At 41.3% G+C, this 12,941-nt stretch overlaps 1 protein-coding gene and 1 long non-coding RNA gene across 4 annotated transcripts in view; one reads left to right on the top strand and one right to left on the bottom strand.

Annotated features, from left to right (window-relative positions):
- Positions 1-7,272, bottom strand: part of LOC119476601 — a 21,432-nt gene extending 14,160 nt beyond the window's left edge. Inside the window, exons 1-3 of the long non-coding RNA XR_005204052.1 lie at positions 7,127-7,272; positions 6,696-6,707; positions 1,012-1,013 (exon numbers count right to left, since the gene is read on the bottom strand). This is a non-coding gene — a long non-coding RNA (uncharacterized LOC119476601). The remainder of the gene's footprint in view (positions 1-1,011; positions 1,014-6,695; positions 6,708-7,126) is intronic.
- LOC119476573 (MAM domain-containing glycosylphosphatidylinositol anchor protein 1) overlaps positions 1-12,941 on the top strand; it is a 208,556-nt gene that overhangs the window by 55,155 nt on the left and 140,460 nt on the right. For all 3 annotated transcript variants that reach the window (XM_037749976.1, XM_037749968.1, XM_037749961.1), the window contains exon 3: positions 2,678-2,817. In XM_037749976.1, coding sequence (XP_037605904.1) covers positions 2,678-2,817 — 140 coding nt within the window. The remainder of the gene's footprint in view (positions 1-2,677; positions 2,818-12,941) is intronic.

Below are 12,941 nucleotides of genomic sequence, written 5' to 3'. Positions count from 1 at the left end.
TCCTTTAAGTCAGACACCATGTGCTGCAGAGACGGAGAGACACCGAGGTTAAGACGAAGGATAGCGAAGGGCAACAGAGCAAGAAGTAGAGAACACAAGCAGCCTGTTTAAATGTAGAGAGCTGCTGCAAGAGTTAGTGTAGCGTACCGTGTATGCGTGTAGCTGCGTGTGCGCACAAGCATGCATGTTTTTGCGAGTATGTGCGTATTTGCATGCATGCGTGTATTTTGCGGCTTTGGAGAAGAAATGGCTGTGGTATGCTAAAGAGGTCTTTGAAAGAATAATGAAAAGCCTGAAGGAGTGAATGATTGACTGCTCTGTTGATGAGCTCCTCAAACACAGCGGCGCTGAGCGTTAAGTATCATATTCAAACAGGCATTCACACACACACATTTCTACAGTACCCACACTGGAATACACACAAACAGAGGAAGGCGTATGTGCAGTAGGCATTGTGGGAATCATACTACAAATGCTTTTTGCTTTCTCCTTTCTTCTCCAAAACATCCACTTTCAGAAAATAATAACAAAAGAGATGATAGCTGACGATAAATATTGAGCCGACTGTTTTCGGTTGTCAGTTACAGTAAGGTGCAGATAAGTTGTGGTGTTTTCTTAAGATCTTCAAAATGCGGAGGCTTATTTTTCATATCATACTCGGACTTTGGAAGACAATATTGTAAGTGCATTAACCTACCTGGCTTAGGAGCAGCCAAAAGACAATAGCACAGGTTTTTAAAAGCCACAAGTTTGCAACCACAACAGAATCTGACCTTTTTTCTTTTGTCTCTTTCCTTTACTGTTTCTTGAAAAAGAAAACAAATCCCTATCTATTAAGTTGTGTGAATGTCACTAAAATGTACAAATATATGTGGACAGGCGCACTCGCGATGTCCCAATACCTTAAGCTATTAACAGCTCCAGCTTGTTCCATGTAAGAGAATGTGCAGCGACAGATTCTTTTATTTTGAACTTGATTTCTTGGCTCGTGATCGCACTCTGCGTCGTAACGTCTGATCGAGTTGAAGTTTAAGGTGAACATGCTGCCCACTTCCTTCCTGTCTGTTCAATGATAACAGTCGTAGAGCGCTGTGAAAATTTGTTCCCCCTGCGAATCGATGCTAATCACATCATTGTGCTTCCCCCGTCCGCCACTCCTCTCTCTGGGGTTTCACACTCCTCTCTGGCCTTTTTCCTCCTCGCCCGCTGGTTCTCTCGCTCTGTCCCCGTCTCTCCCCTCCTCGCTCCTGTCTGCCTTCATCACATGGGAGGTGAAGCCATCTGAGGCTGCTTGCACGCGAGCCAGCCCTCCTCATGGGTCAGCGCTGTGCAGACTCCGATATTGCAGTTGTCGCCACTGCCGAAATCTCCCACCATGCATCCGTCATCCATTATTCTTGCAGTTGCCGTCACAGCCTGTTGTTTCTTCAGTGTTGTAAAGAACACCCGAGTATGGAGCGATAGAAAATATGTTCATATGAATTCAATGTGATGATATGAGAAAACTTCAGCTGGGATTTTGGTTTAAAACAAAACATAGTCAAATGAACAACACATTTTACTACCCAATGATGAATGGTTCTCAGGTGTACATTATCTAACGTCACTGAAAAGCATGTAAATTAGAGCTGATTATTGGCTAAGTGACTGTTGCTACGGCCCAAGTTTACTAAGCAGCCAGTCAGAATACAACATGAATTGACACAGAATACAATGGCGAGTTAGCATAACGCTACTGCTAAAAAACATATTTACCTCAAACTTTGCAAAATTGACAATTAATGTTGCCCTTTCTTCCCTGGCCCCGCCATCTGCCATGCATCAAAACTGATATTGCACACTCTGACACAACCATCCAGATTACAACCAAGACTTCACTAAACCCATGATGTTCTGTGTGATGTGCACTTAAAGGAACTTTGTGTAACAATTAGGGGGATCTATTAGCAGAAATGAAATGTGATATTAGCAAGTCTGTTTCCTTTAGTATATAATATAAATAATAGTGTAAAATAATAATGTATTATGTTAGAATGAGCCGTTTATATCTACATAGGGAGCGGGTCCTCTTCACGAAGCCGGCCGTGTTGCTCCGCCATGTTTCTACAGTAGCCCAGAACAGACAAACCAAACACTAGCTCTAGATAGGGTCATTCGCATTTTCACATTTTTGCGTCTGCCACCGTAGTTCTCCTACCCGCTTGGCACATGGAAGTTTGAGTTGGTTGCAATCTGCAACCTCACAACTAGATGCCGCCAAATCCTACACACTGCACTTTTAACTTGTTATCGCACACTTTCTACTGTATAAGGCAAACACACTGTCCCAGAGTGAAGAATCAGCCTTTTGACCTTCTAATGTTTCAATTTCCCAATAAATGCCTGCATCTCCCGTCAAACACTGACACACGCAACACTCCAGCATTTCTGCAAAAGGCTTTGATCATGCAGATGCAGGAGTAATGTGATATATTTATTTATCTGAGTCATCGATACTAGCACTAGTATTACACATACACCCACAAGACAATGACCTTTTTTTCTGCTGCAGAGATGTTACTAAATATGTAATGTGTTTTCTCTCCTTCTGTGTTTCTGTGTGTGTGTGTGTGTGTGTGTGTCCGCATGGCTACATGCCTGTCTCTGCCTGTGTGTGTGTCCATGCGTTCACTCACAGCTCCAGCCAACGCCCAGATCGTGCACTCAGGCGCAGCGTGTAACGTCAAGGATGATAACATCAGCGAGAGAATCTACACCATCAAGGAAGGAGACACACTAGTGCTTCAGTGTATTGTTAAAGGACACCCGCGGCCACAGGTAAGCTCCCAAACCACCTGCTGAGAAAGGTGTGTGTGTGTCAGAGTATTTGTTAATGGACTGTTTGACATGTATGTTGATGGTGATCTGGTTATCCAGAGTGACTTTCACTGAGTGTGCAGATAGGTAGGTAGCAACTGATGTTTAGATGGATGAATGAAGCTTTTCCAGTGTTTGGACAAACTGCACACACAGATATTCATATTAGGGCTGTCAATCGATTTTTGTATCTGTTCACCTTAAAGAGAAATTTGTCAAGTATTTAATACTCTTATCAACATGTGAATGGATAAATATGCTGTAAATATACAAAACAATGACAAATATTGTCCAGAAACCCTCACAGGTACTGCATTCAGCATAAAATCATAACATGGAAAACTCAAGCCAAACAGGCAACAACAGCTGTCAGTGTGTCAGTGTGCTGACTTGACTATGGCCTGCCCCAAACTGCATGTGATTATCATAAAGTGAGCATGTCTGTAGAGGGGAGACTCGTGGGTACCCAAAAAACCCATTTACATTCACATATCTTGAGGTCAGAGGTCAAGGGACTCCTTTGAAAATGGCCATGGCAGTTTTTCCTTGACAAAATTTAGTGTAAGTTTGGAGCGTTATTTGGCCTCCTTCCTGACAAGCTAGTATGACGTGGTTGGTACCAATGGATTATTTAGGTTTTTTAGTTTCATATGATACCAGTGTCTCTTTAGCTTTAAAGCTGGAGCTCGCTACAACCTAAAAATTGCAAGTTGTGTTAATGCATTAAAGAATTTGTGGCGTTAAAACAAATTTGTGTTTTTGACAGCCCTCATTCATATATTCTTCACAACTAAAATACGTAAACTGCTATGTATAGCAGAATCAACATCAAGATGGCTGGATACTTTTCTCTATATGGATATTACTGTAGGTGATCAATGCACTACATCCGAGCCGTTATCTGAAAATAACTCCCATCTATCCTCCAACCAATCAGAGTCGAGGACTCTTCGTGGCAATGGTGTAATCAATGAGCCATGATCAGCACTCAGGCTGCTTCCATCTTCAACGAATTCCAAAATGCAGACTTCTCCTACTTAAATCTTGCTGGATTGTTAATGTATATGTCTCAGATACAACCTAATATCTCTGTCCTCATGAGAGTCCCATTTTCCTGACACAAATATAGCAAATCCTGAGGTTTTATCAAGCTGTTGATGTTGTTATAATGCATGAACACCTTCTTAAATCTGGCAAAACGTCCCTTTGTTTACACGGATGGCATGTTGCTGGTGACTGAAAAGACCGCAGGCGACTGTGACTAGCATCAGCTACAAATCATGCCCTGCCCTGGCTAGCATAAATGATACAATATATCCACGAATCATTAGTCATGTTCATAGTGTCACTGTGCTTGTGTTTGTGCTGAATCACACAATCCGCCTTTATTCGCCTTACAGTGGCACTAACTAAAACCATGCTCTGCTTCAGTGTTCGCAGGTGCAGGTTGATATCAGTTACCTGAGTTATCTCTGTTGTTAGTGACACATTCAGGATATTGATTTGATGAATAAGCACAGCAGGAGCTCAGGATTTAGAGAATATGCTTGTGACTTAAAGGTCATGGGTTGATTTCTCCAGAACAGCTAGTAGGCTAAATGTGCTCTGCTCGCTGTAAACAGTTACAATAAGGGCTGCAACTAACAGATATTTTCATCGTCATTAATCTTTTGATTATTTTCTCGATTAATCGATTAGTTGTCTATAAAAATGTCAGAAATGGTGATTAGGATCAGTGTTTCCCAAAGCCCAAGATGACGTCCTCAAATGTCTTTTTTTGTCCACCACTCAAAGATATTCAGTGTACTGTCATAGAGGAGTAAAGAAACCAGAAAATATTCACATTTAATAAGCTGGAATCAGAGAATTTTGACTTTTCTTTCTTATAAAAATTACTCAAACTGATTAATCAATTATCAGAATAATTAGCGATTCATTTAATAGTTGACAACTAATTGATTAATTGATTAATTGTTGCAGATCTAGTTACAATTTACTAAAATTTTTCCTTTTAGCAAAGCTAACTGTGCAGTTGCACCAGTGGATCTTTTATACATGACATATAAAAAATATAGTACAACACACAAGAAGGATCATATGTGTTCAGATAAATACACAACACGATACATGATAAATCACAGTATGAAATTATTTGCTGTCCATTGCACCACAGAATTTCCTTCTGTCCTTTTTTAGCTACATTGAAAGAAAGTGAAGAAGAACAAATGCTATTATACAACAGCTCAAACTGGGTAGCACATGCTGCGTTTGGAGATGCGCCCATTAGTTGGTTAAAAAAGAGCATGGCCTTTTATTTTTCCATAAAGACATATTCTATATATGAGATCGTTTAAACACACATACACACGAGCAGAGCAGTAGATTCAGCCAATAGTGGACACATCTGGTTTCCTGGGTTGAACTCAAGCAAAACATTTTAGACCATGGTCTCTCTCTGTGTGTGTGAGAGCCTACAGAGCTAGATGTAAAATGAACTGAGGTGACTGCGGTGGGATTTTGTGTTTTGTGTGTGTGTGTGTGTGTGTGTGTGTATGGGAGTGTGGGAGGTGAGAAAAGCAGCGTTCCTCACGGGTGCATGTCCACTGGCATCACATCAACATGAATAAAACAGTGCCTGTGTCTAGGCCTTGTTTTCTTCTGTTGGTGTTTATGTGTGTGTCGACTCTATGTGTGTGTGTGTGTGTGTAAGAGGCAGCTTGCTTGTGCGACTCGGCAGATGCAAACTAATCATTTATATGTAGCTGCAATATCTAATTACCTACCGAGCTGTTGACCTAACCTGCCTATGCTAACTGTGGCTGTCATTTCTCTCTCATTTGATCCATCCATCTTTCTCTGGCTCTCTCTCTCTCTCTCTCTAACACACACACACACACACACACACACACACACACACACACACATAGATGCACACCACATTTACAGGCCGTGTGCCCTAAAATAAATACAGACCAACTTTAAATGAAACTTTTAGTTTCAACGTTGCGAGAATAATAATCATTTTAAAGACGTTCTCTGAAAAACACATACTACACAAGTTCATTCCCCCGGAGCAGTTCAAAGAAGTAGGAAATTGCGTCAGTGATTGCTTGTTCTGTAGGTCGGAGGTGGTAGTGTATTTTGAATAATGACCACATTGGTCACATTGTCAGAATGTAAAATATGCAGTATACTGTATAGCGTGTGCACAAGCAAGACTTACACTGCCTCTGGCAAAGAGACATTGTTTGAGTGAGTGTGTGTGTGTGCCTGCGTTTGCGAGTGCATGTGTGTGTGTCTGTCTGTGAGAAAATGTGGCCTATAGACACACACTAACAAACAAAGGCAGACAGAGACAAAGAAGCAGATAACAGACTAAGGCAAGGAGCTGCAGCAGTGAAAACATTTCAGTGGCTTAATGCCCTCGGACAGCAAAACTGAGGCTGAGACAACATATCTTACCTCTGTGTGAGTTTTGCCTGTTGAAGGTTAGTTTAAGTGATGGACAGTGTGTGGGATTCTTTGGTTTTTGGTTTGTGATCCAATGCACATGTCACTAAGACTTTATGGAGTGCAAGAACTTTTTTGAAATGATTACCTGGATTTATTTTGTGCATAGAAATAATTCTTCTTGACTCTTTTTGGGATTAGTATAATTGACAAACTAATCCTAACTCAAGATCCATTTACTAGTTGATTTCTGAGCTTTCAACCACATCTCAAGATCAGTGAATTAAGCTGGCTCAGGTGTCATCTGACAAGATGTGATTTCATATTTTCAGATGACAGCTGAGTCTATTTTATCTGCTGATGAAGACAGTGCGATGCGGTAGGAAAACTACCAAGCGGACCTTCAGTCAAAGGACCAGTGTGTAACATTTCGGGGGATCTATTAGCAGAAATGGAATATAATATTCATAGCTATGTTTTCATTAGTGTATAATCACCTGAAGCTAAGAACCGTTGTGTTTTCATTAGCTTAGAATGAGCCCTTCATACATCCACATAGGGAGCGGGTCCTCTTCATGGAGTCCACCATGTTGCTCCGCCATGTTTCTACAGTAGCCCAGAACGGACAAACCAAACACTGGCTCTAGAGATAGTCTTTCATGTTTTTACGTCACCTGAAGGCCACCGTAGTTCTCCAACACGCTTGTGAAACTGCGGTAACGGGAGCCGCAGAGTGCGAGTTATTTCCCTTTCTCCGTTCATGTGAATGAGACCCAGTCCGCGGCTGGAGCAAGGGCTGGGAGGCAGGGTAAAAGGAAACGCTACTGCGCCTGCTCTATGGGCTCAATGGATGCGTAAGATTGCCGAAAGATCCGGGTACTTTATCACTCGGCAGTCGAGCCATTTTGGCTTCATGCGCCACTGAGCAACTCTCATAGGAAATGAACGGAAGCCCGCCTACAACGCTGTATCCAGTTCTCTTAATACATCGATGCCTTGACTGCTGTAAGGAGAGCAACCAACAATGTAATGCAAACAGCATAACTAGCACCTATCAACATGGTGACGGGAAAAGAAACTAACATACAAATCGATATTTCTGATAATTCCCATTTCACTTCAAATCCATTAAATAGCCGCACGGTTTTACGTCTTACATCCACAATGCATCAAACATGGAACCTAGTAAGGGTTAAACGCCCTGGAAATGTTACCTGCCAGTGAAACAAAAACAATAATTGACCTATGTCAGCACAAATGTAGACGTAGATTCAAACAGACAGCATGCAGTACTACTCTCTATGCTATTCTTGAACGCAGCACATATTGACAACAACATGCTAGATGTCAAGGAGAGGGCTGTCAAGAAGAAGGTGGTGTATATATATATATATACACATACACACATGCAGGAAGAGAGATGAGATAATGACAACAGGATGAAAACAGTGTAAGGACAACATAAGAGAAATTGAATGATGACAGATTATGGTGGCACGGGAGGAATGGCGAGAGATACACTGATAAGAGATAAAATGGTGATGCTTATTGTGATAAAGAGGGTATTCAAAGTCAAGATAATCATGTCTGCATGTGTGTGCGTGTTCGTATGTTCATTTCAACTATGTGCCAGCAAGCACAATACGTGTATGTATTAGTTGTGTAGAAGAAAATAGAGATTTGTTTTTTATACATCTTAGAAGCTGTTGCGTGCCAACAATGAGGGTTTGACGGCCCGACCTTTGTCACATGTCATCTCATATCTGTCTTTTTAGATTTAACCACCCAGTGGAGGGTGACAACCGATGCGGGAGACAAATTGTCCAAATCTGCCAACAATGAGTAAACAAAAACAATAGCCAGAGGAGTCAGATAAGCGTCTGTCTTGAGCATAGAACAGAATAGAAGTAAACAGTGACCTCTGTCCCAGTGCATTCTGCTGGAGTAGCACACTGCAGCACTCTGCAGCTGGTCCCATTGGGCTTACAGAGTTTCCACTGCGCTCCATCGGCCGTATTGATAACCTGATCCCTGTCACCCCAGCTCTCCTTCATCCATCCTTCCATACCTCTTCTTCTTTTCACACATGGACTGTTTTGTCATTGCACAAAGTTGTGGTTTCTGATGGAATTTTTTATTATATTTATTTTGTGCAAAAACGATAGTTGGTAAAACATTTTATTGCTATTTGTTACACGTTCAGAATGGAGACAAAGCAGGAAGTTCAGGAGGCCTTGGGGTGAAACTAATCTGTGACACTGACCTTGAGGAGTGTTTACAGCAATTCATGCCTCAAAAACAAATATTCATTACTCAAAATTAAGTGGTTAGTTTCTGTTTGGTTTGGCAGCTTTGTATGCATCTATGCAAGAAGTGTATTCAATCTGCAGTGTTGCAAAGGCTCTTGATATTTTTTAAAGGTTTATCCAATTAGCAGCAACCTCAGACAAATATGTTGTGTACATGAAAGCTGTCATTCCAAAACACTAGGCAGCATTCCCAAGGCAATGTTGTGCAAAAATGTATTACCAAAAGCAGACTGGTCAGTCAGGCTGTACTTGAATCAGATTTCTATCATTTTAATCGGATTTGGCTGTTCTATATGAAGATTTGACTATTTGTTCCTTTTTTTTCTCCATATAAACTATCTGGCGATCAGATAATCATTGACATGAGTTTCAGTGATTATTTCATACTACATTAACAGTCAAATGCAACAGGGTCATGGGAACATATTTTTGAGCATTTACAAATCAAGAAAAGACAGCTGCATATCACGCAAGATTTGACTTGCGGCCTATTTGAATTGTGGCCTAATTGAATTGTCGACGCGACATGTAATGTATAACCTCACGACTGAATTATTTTATCCCCATTCAAGTTAGCGTACAGGGTTAAACCGGAAGTTGGCAGGCTCGGCCGGTGGAAGTCTCTGGCGCGCATGCTCTGCCCATAGAGCAAGAGTCAACCCAGAGTCAACATTCTGCAAAAGTAGCACGCAGCACTGAGATCACCAACAAGATGTGTTGTAGATACTTTAACTGTACATACTGTATGTAATCAACCCTCACTCTCGATCGGGCGTGGTTTCAGCACCTTTAGCAGACACACCCAGTGTTTCAGAGCAGAAAATAATGCTATAATAATAATATTTTTTTCACAATTTTGAAACCTAATTTTATATAATTTTCGATTTTTTTTTTAATCATTCAAATCAACTCAACAATTTAACAAATTCAAACATTCAGTAAGCACATTTTCTGTGGTGTGACAAACTCGGAACACATATTTGTTTTTGCTTTACCTGAACTAAATCCTTCAATAATATTCACAGGCCCCATGTCTAGTGCAATGAAATCTGCGATGTGGTCTGTAATTGCTCGTTTCCCTATCTAGAGTTTTCTGGGTTAAAGCAGACACTCCATGGTCATCTTGACTACTGTATGTGGGCGTAGCAGGGATATGCATAACATACAGTATATTATAGCTTTGTAAATAGACTTATTTCCTGCATTATAGTGAATCTACCAGATAAGCATTGAATCGCCGTCTAGCTCTGCAGCAACTTACCCGTTTCAAGTTGTTTGCCATGCTCGATGTTGTTGAATGATAAGCAAATTCTTGCTTACAGAGTTTGCATTTGACTTTTGTTAGTTTTGTCCTTCAAAAGTTTCAAAGGAGAGGGATATCTAAATAAACTGCAGCCAAAACATTTAAAAAATGCTGTGGCGTTTCACTTTCAGCAATGATGTAAGAGTAGTTTTCATCTTATTTTGGAACAAGACTCCCGTATTCTTTGGGGTACTCGTGGATTCTCCTCACGAAAAAGAAGAAAAAAAAAACACAACAGTTGAAGAGCTACCAAAGTGAACCATGTCTCCTTTTCTTCCATCCTCACGGAGGAGTTTGTATTGGCCTCTAGGTGCTGGCAGACACACAAGACGTTCAAGTCCTCTGGCTGCTTTCTTATTATTTATGGATGTACTCCAGTTTAGCGTTCATGTCCTCGTAATGCTCTCTGTATTCACCCTTCAGAAACAATGCACTTACAAAGTTGTGCCGACAACATTTTTAATACATTTATTGATAAACACACCCACAGCAAAGCGGACCACACAGAGTCTTTACAGACATTAGAGCTTAATGTTTTATTAATCAGATAAGCTGTTTTATAGCAGTTATTTTATCTGTCTCTGGTTTCTAGCTTTGGGAGAGAGCTGCTCGTGTCCCACATTTTGATGGCTCTATTTAAGATCATAGGAATATGATGTATGAGTTGTGATTGGCAGTTGATTTTTTATTTATTTTTGCATTTTCAGTCTAGATGCATTACCGGGAATGACTTTTACAGTGTGCATTATTTTGTAATGCGAAGACCATTTTGCTCCCAAAACTTTAATCCGCTCCTTCTCGGACTGAGATGATGTAGACTTTCCCATCCTGTTTCTCTCTTTCCTCACCTCTCTCAGAAGGAGGAGGATCCAATTTAGCCATGTGAGGCCAGCCCAATAAATAGCTGCTTTACTGAAAATGAGTCTGATTGAGGATTTATCCAATCTTTTATCAAGACTGATTGTTTACCTTTGCCTGAGCTTGATTGGATTGAAAAGGGAGCTCTCGCCCTGATCCATACAGAGGAGAGAAATCTAATCATTTCTCTCTCTGTTTTTCTTTCTTCCTTTTTTTTGTTGCAGCCTTTTCCCCCTCTTATTGTCTTTTTCTCTGCCTCCCTCTCTTTGTCTTTCTCACCCTTCCTATCTCTCACCGAATCTCTTCGCATATCTTTGTTCTTATTTCTGTCTTCTGAACTGATCTTTTTCTCTTCTCTCCTGTCCCTGTCTAGCTCTCCTAATTTATCCATCCCTTGCCCCCTATCTCTATTTCTTTTAGGCTTTCTATCTTCTCTAGACTTCAGACCAACTGCAACCAGCCATACATCAAGTCAGAAACAGTTAGTTCACCTGAAGGAGCAGCTCGGCTTGAGAAAAGTCAATTTTGTGTGCATATTTTTGCGGGGAAAAAGAACCAAAGCGTGGTCCGAACTGCAGTGTTTTTTTTTTCTCTTTTTCATGACAAATATTACCTTAGACCATTTCAAGAAATTTAAAGCATTTCAGTACAGAGTTTGAAGGCAACAGAGTGAGGCAATGATGTGCAAGGATTTCCTCCGATACTGTCATGTCAAACACATTGATTATTTCTCAGAATACTTTAAGACTCCTCAAAGAAAACAAAAAAAACCCTTAGTGTTAGAGGTCACCTAGAAGGTGCTTGTACCGTCGTTCAAGTTAACTCCAGGGACAGCGGGGCTTTTAGTTAACAAAGCACTGTAGTCTCGCTCACAAAGCTGTTCTTGTTACGCATACACACACACACACACACACACACACACACACACACACGCACACGTGGCTTCTTCAAGAACACAATAGGAGAGTAAATGGTTTTTCTGAAAGTGATTCCTACCTCCTTATTATTTATTCATGGGTCTGCTGGTCATTGCAACCTTGAGACCGGCGTGTGTGTGTGTGTGTGTGTGTGTGTGTGTGTGCGTGATGAATTCTATAAGAGAGGAAAAGGTGGAGAGAGCCATAGAAGAGAAAAGTGGAGAGGCAGAGAAAAGAAAGAAGTGGGGGATAGAGAGAGGAGGGAGATGAGGGCTGCGGTCTGGAATATGGGTTTGGATTTCCGTCCTTGAGGGGTGAGTGGAAGGCGATCAATAGTGAGGCTGAAAGCAAGGCTGATCGGGTGGCAGCACGAGGCTGCACAGGCACTAAGCGGGAACACAACCTAGACGCAAACAAGGTCACTGCCCGACCCCTAACTGGACGGAGGGACAGAAAGAAAAGGAAGAAGAGAGTAGAAGAAGAAGATCAAGATGGTCGGAAAAAGGTTAAAGAGGGGGGTCACTAGACAGGTTGATGGCAGCAAAATGGAGAAGGAACAATGTAGAAAGAAAGCATGATTAAGGAGATGACACAGGGATATACTGTATGTTGGTGGAGTAAAACAACAACATGCAGCATCTGTAGACATACATCAGAACAGCAATATGTCATCCAGAGGCTCGCAAGACTACGACCCCTTTTAGGGGAAAACAATCACCCGTCCCTCTTAGATGGCAAGAGTGTAAACAGAGGAAGTTGAAACATGTCTCCAAACTTCAAGAAACCGGTAATAGTAATAACGCTATGCTGAAGAATTCCTGTGGAGTTGGTTACACCAACAAAAATGCTGATCTCCAATTTGTTTCCCCGCTATTTCCAGAAAAAGATAAGCGCTGTAGACCAGACCAGCATGGCGTCATCAGCGAGGCTGCGATCCCTTTTGGGGGGAAAGAAACTGTCACAGGAGAGAAAATGATGAAAAGCTGTTGTGTGCAGGTTAACCGAGGCTTTCACACTAAACTGCAACTAAATCTCAGCCCATAGATCAAACAGTTGGTTATTAACAGGCTGGTTGATTACAGACAACACCTGCAAGATTCAGTCAAATATGTATAGAAGTGTGGATAAGCAATATCCGGCCACTGTGTTGGACGGGGGAGGAGTGAAGGGACATGACGGCGATCAACCTTAATTTATTAAGGTATCGCGAACGCTCAGGCAAAGTCGCAGAATAATTATTAGACGTGT

This window comes from Sebastes umbrosus, chromosome 2 (assembly GCF_015220745.1).
Source record: "Sebastes umbrosus isolate fSebUmb1 chromosome 2, fSebUmb1.pri, whole genome shotgun sequence".
Classification (NCBI taxonomy): domain Eukaryota; kingdom Metazoa; phylum Chordata; class Actinopteri; order Perciformes; family Sebastidae; genus Sebastes; species Sebastes umbrosus.
The sequence above is the reverse complement of the archived record's forward strand: the minus strand, read 5'-3'. Positions and strand labels throughout refer to the sequence as shown.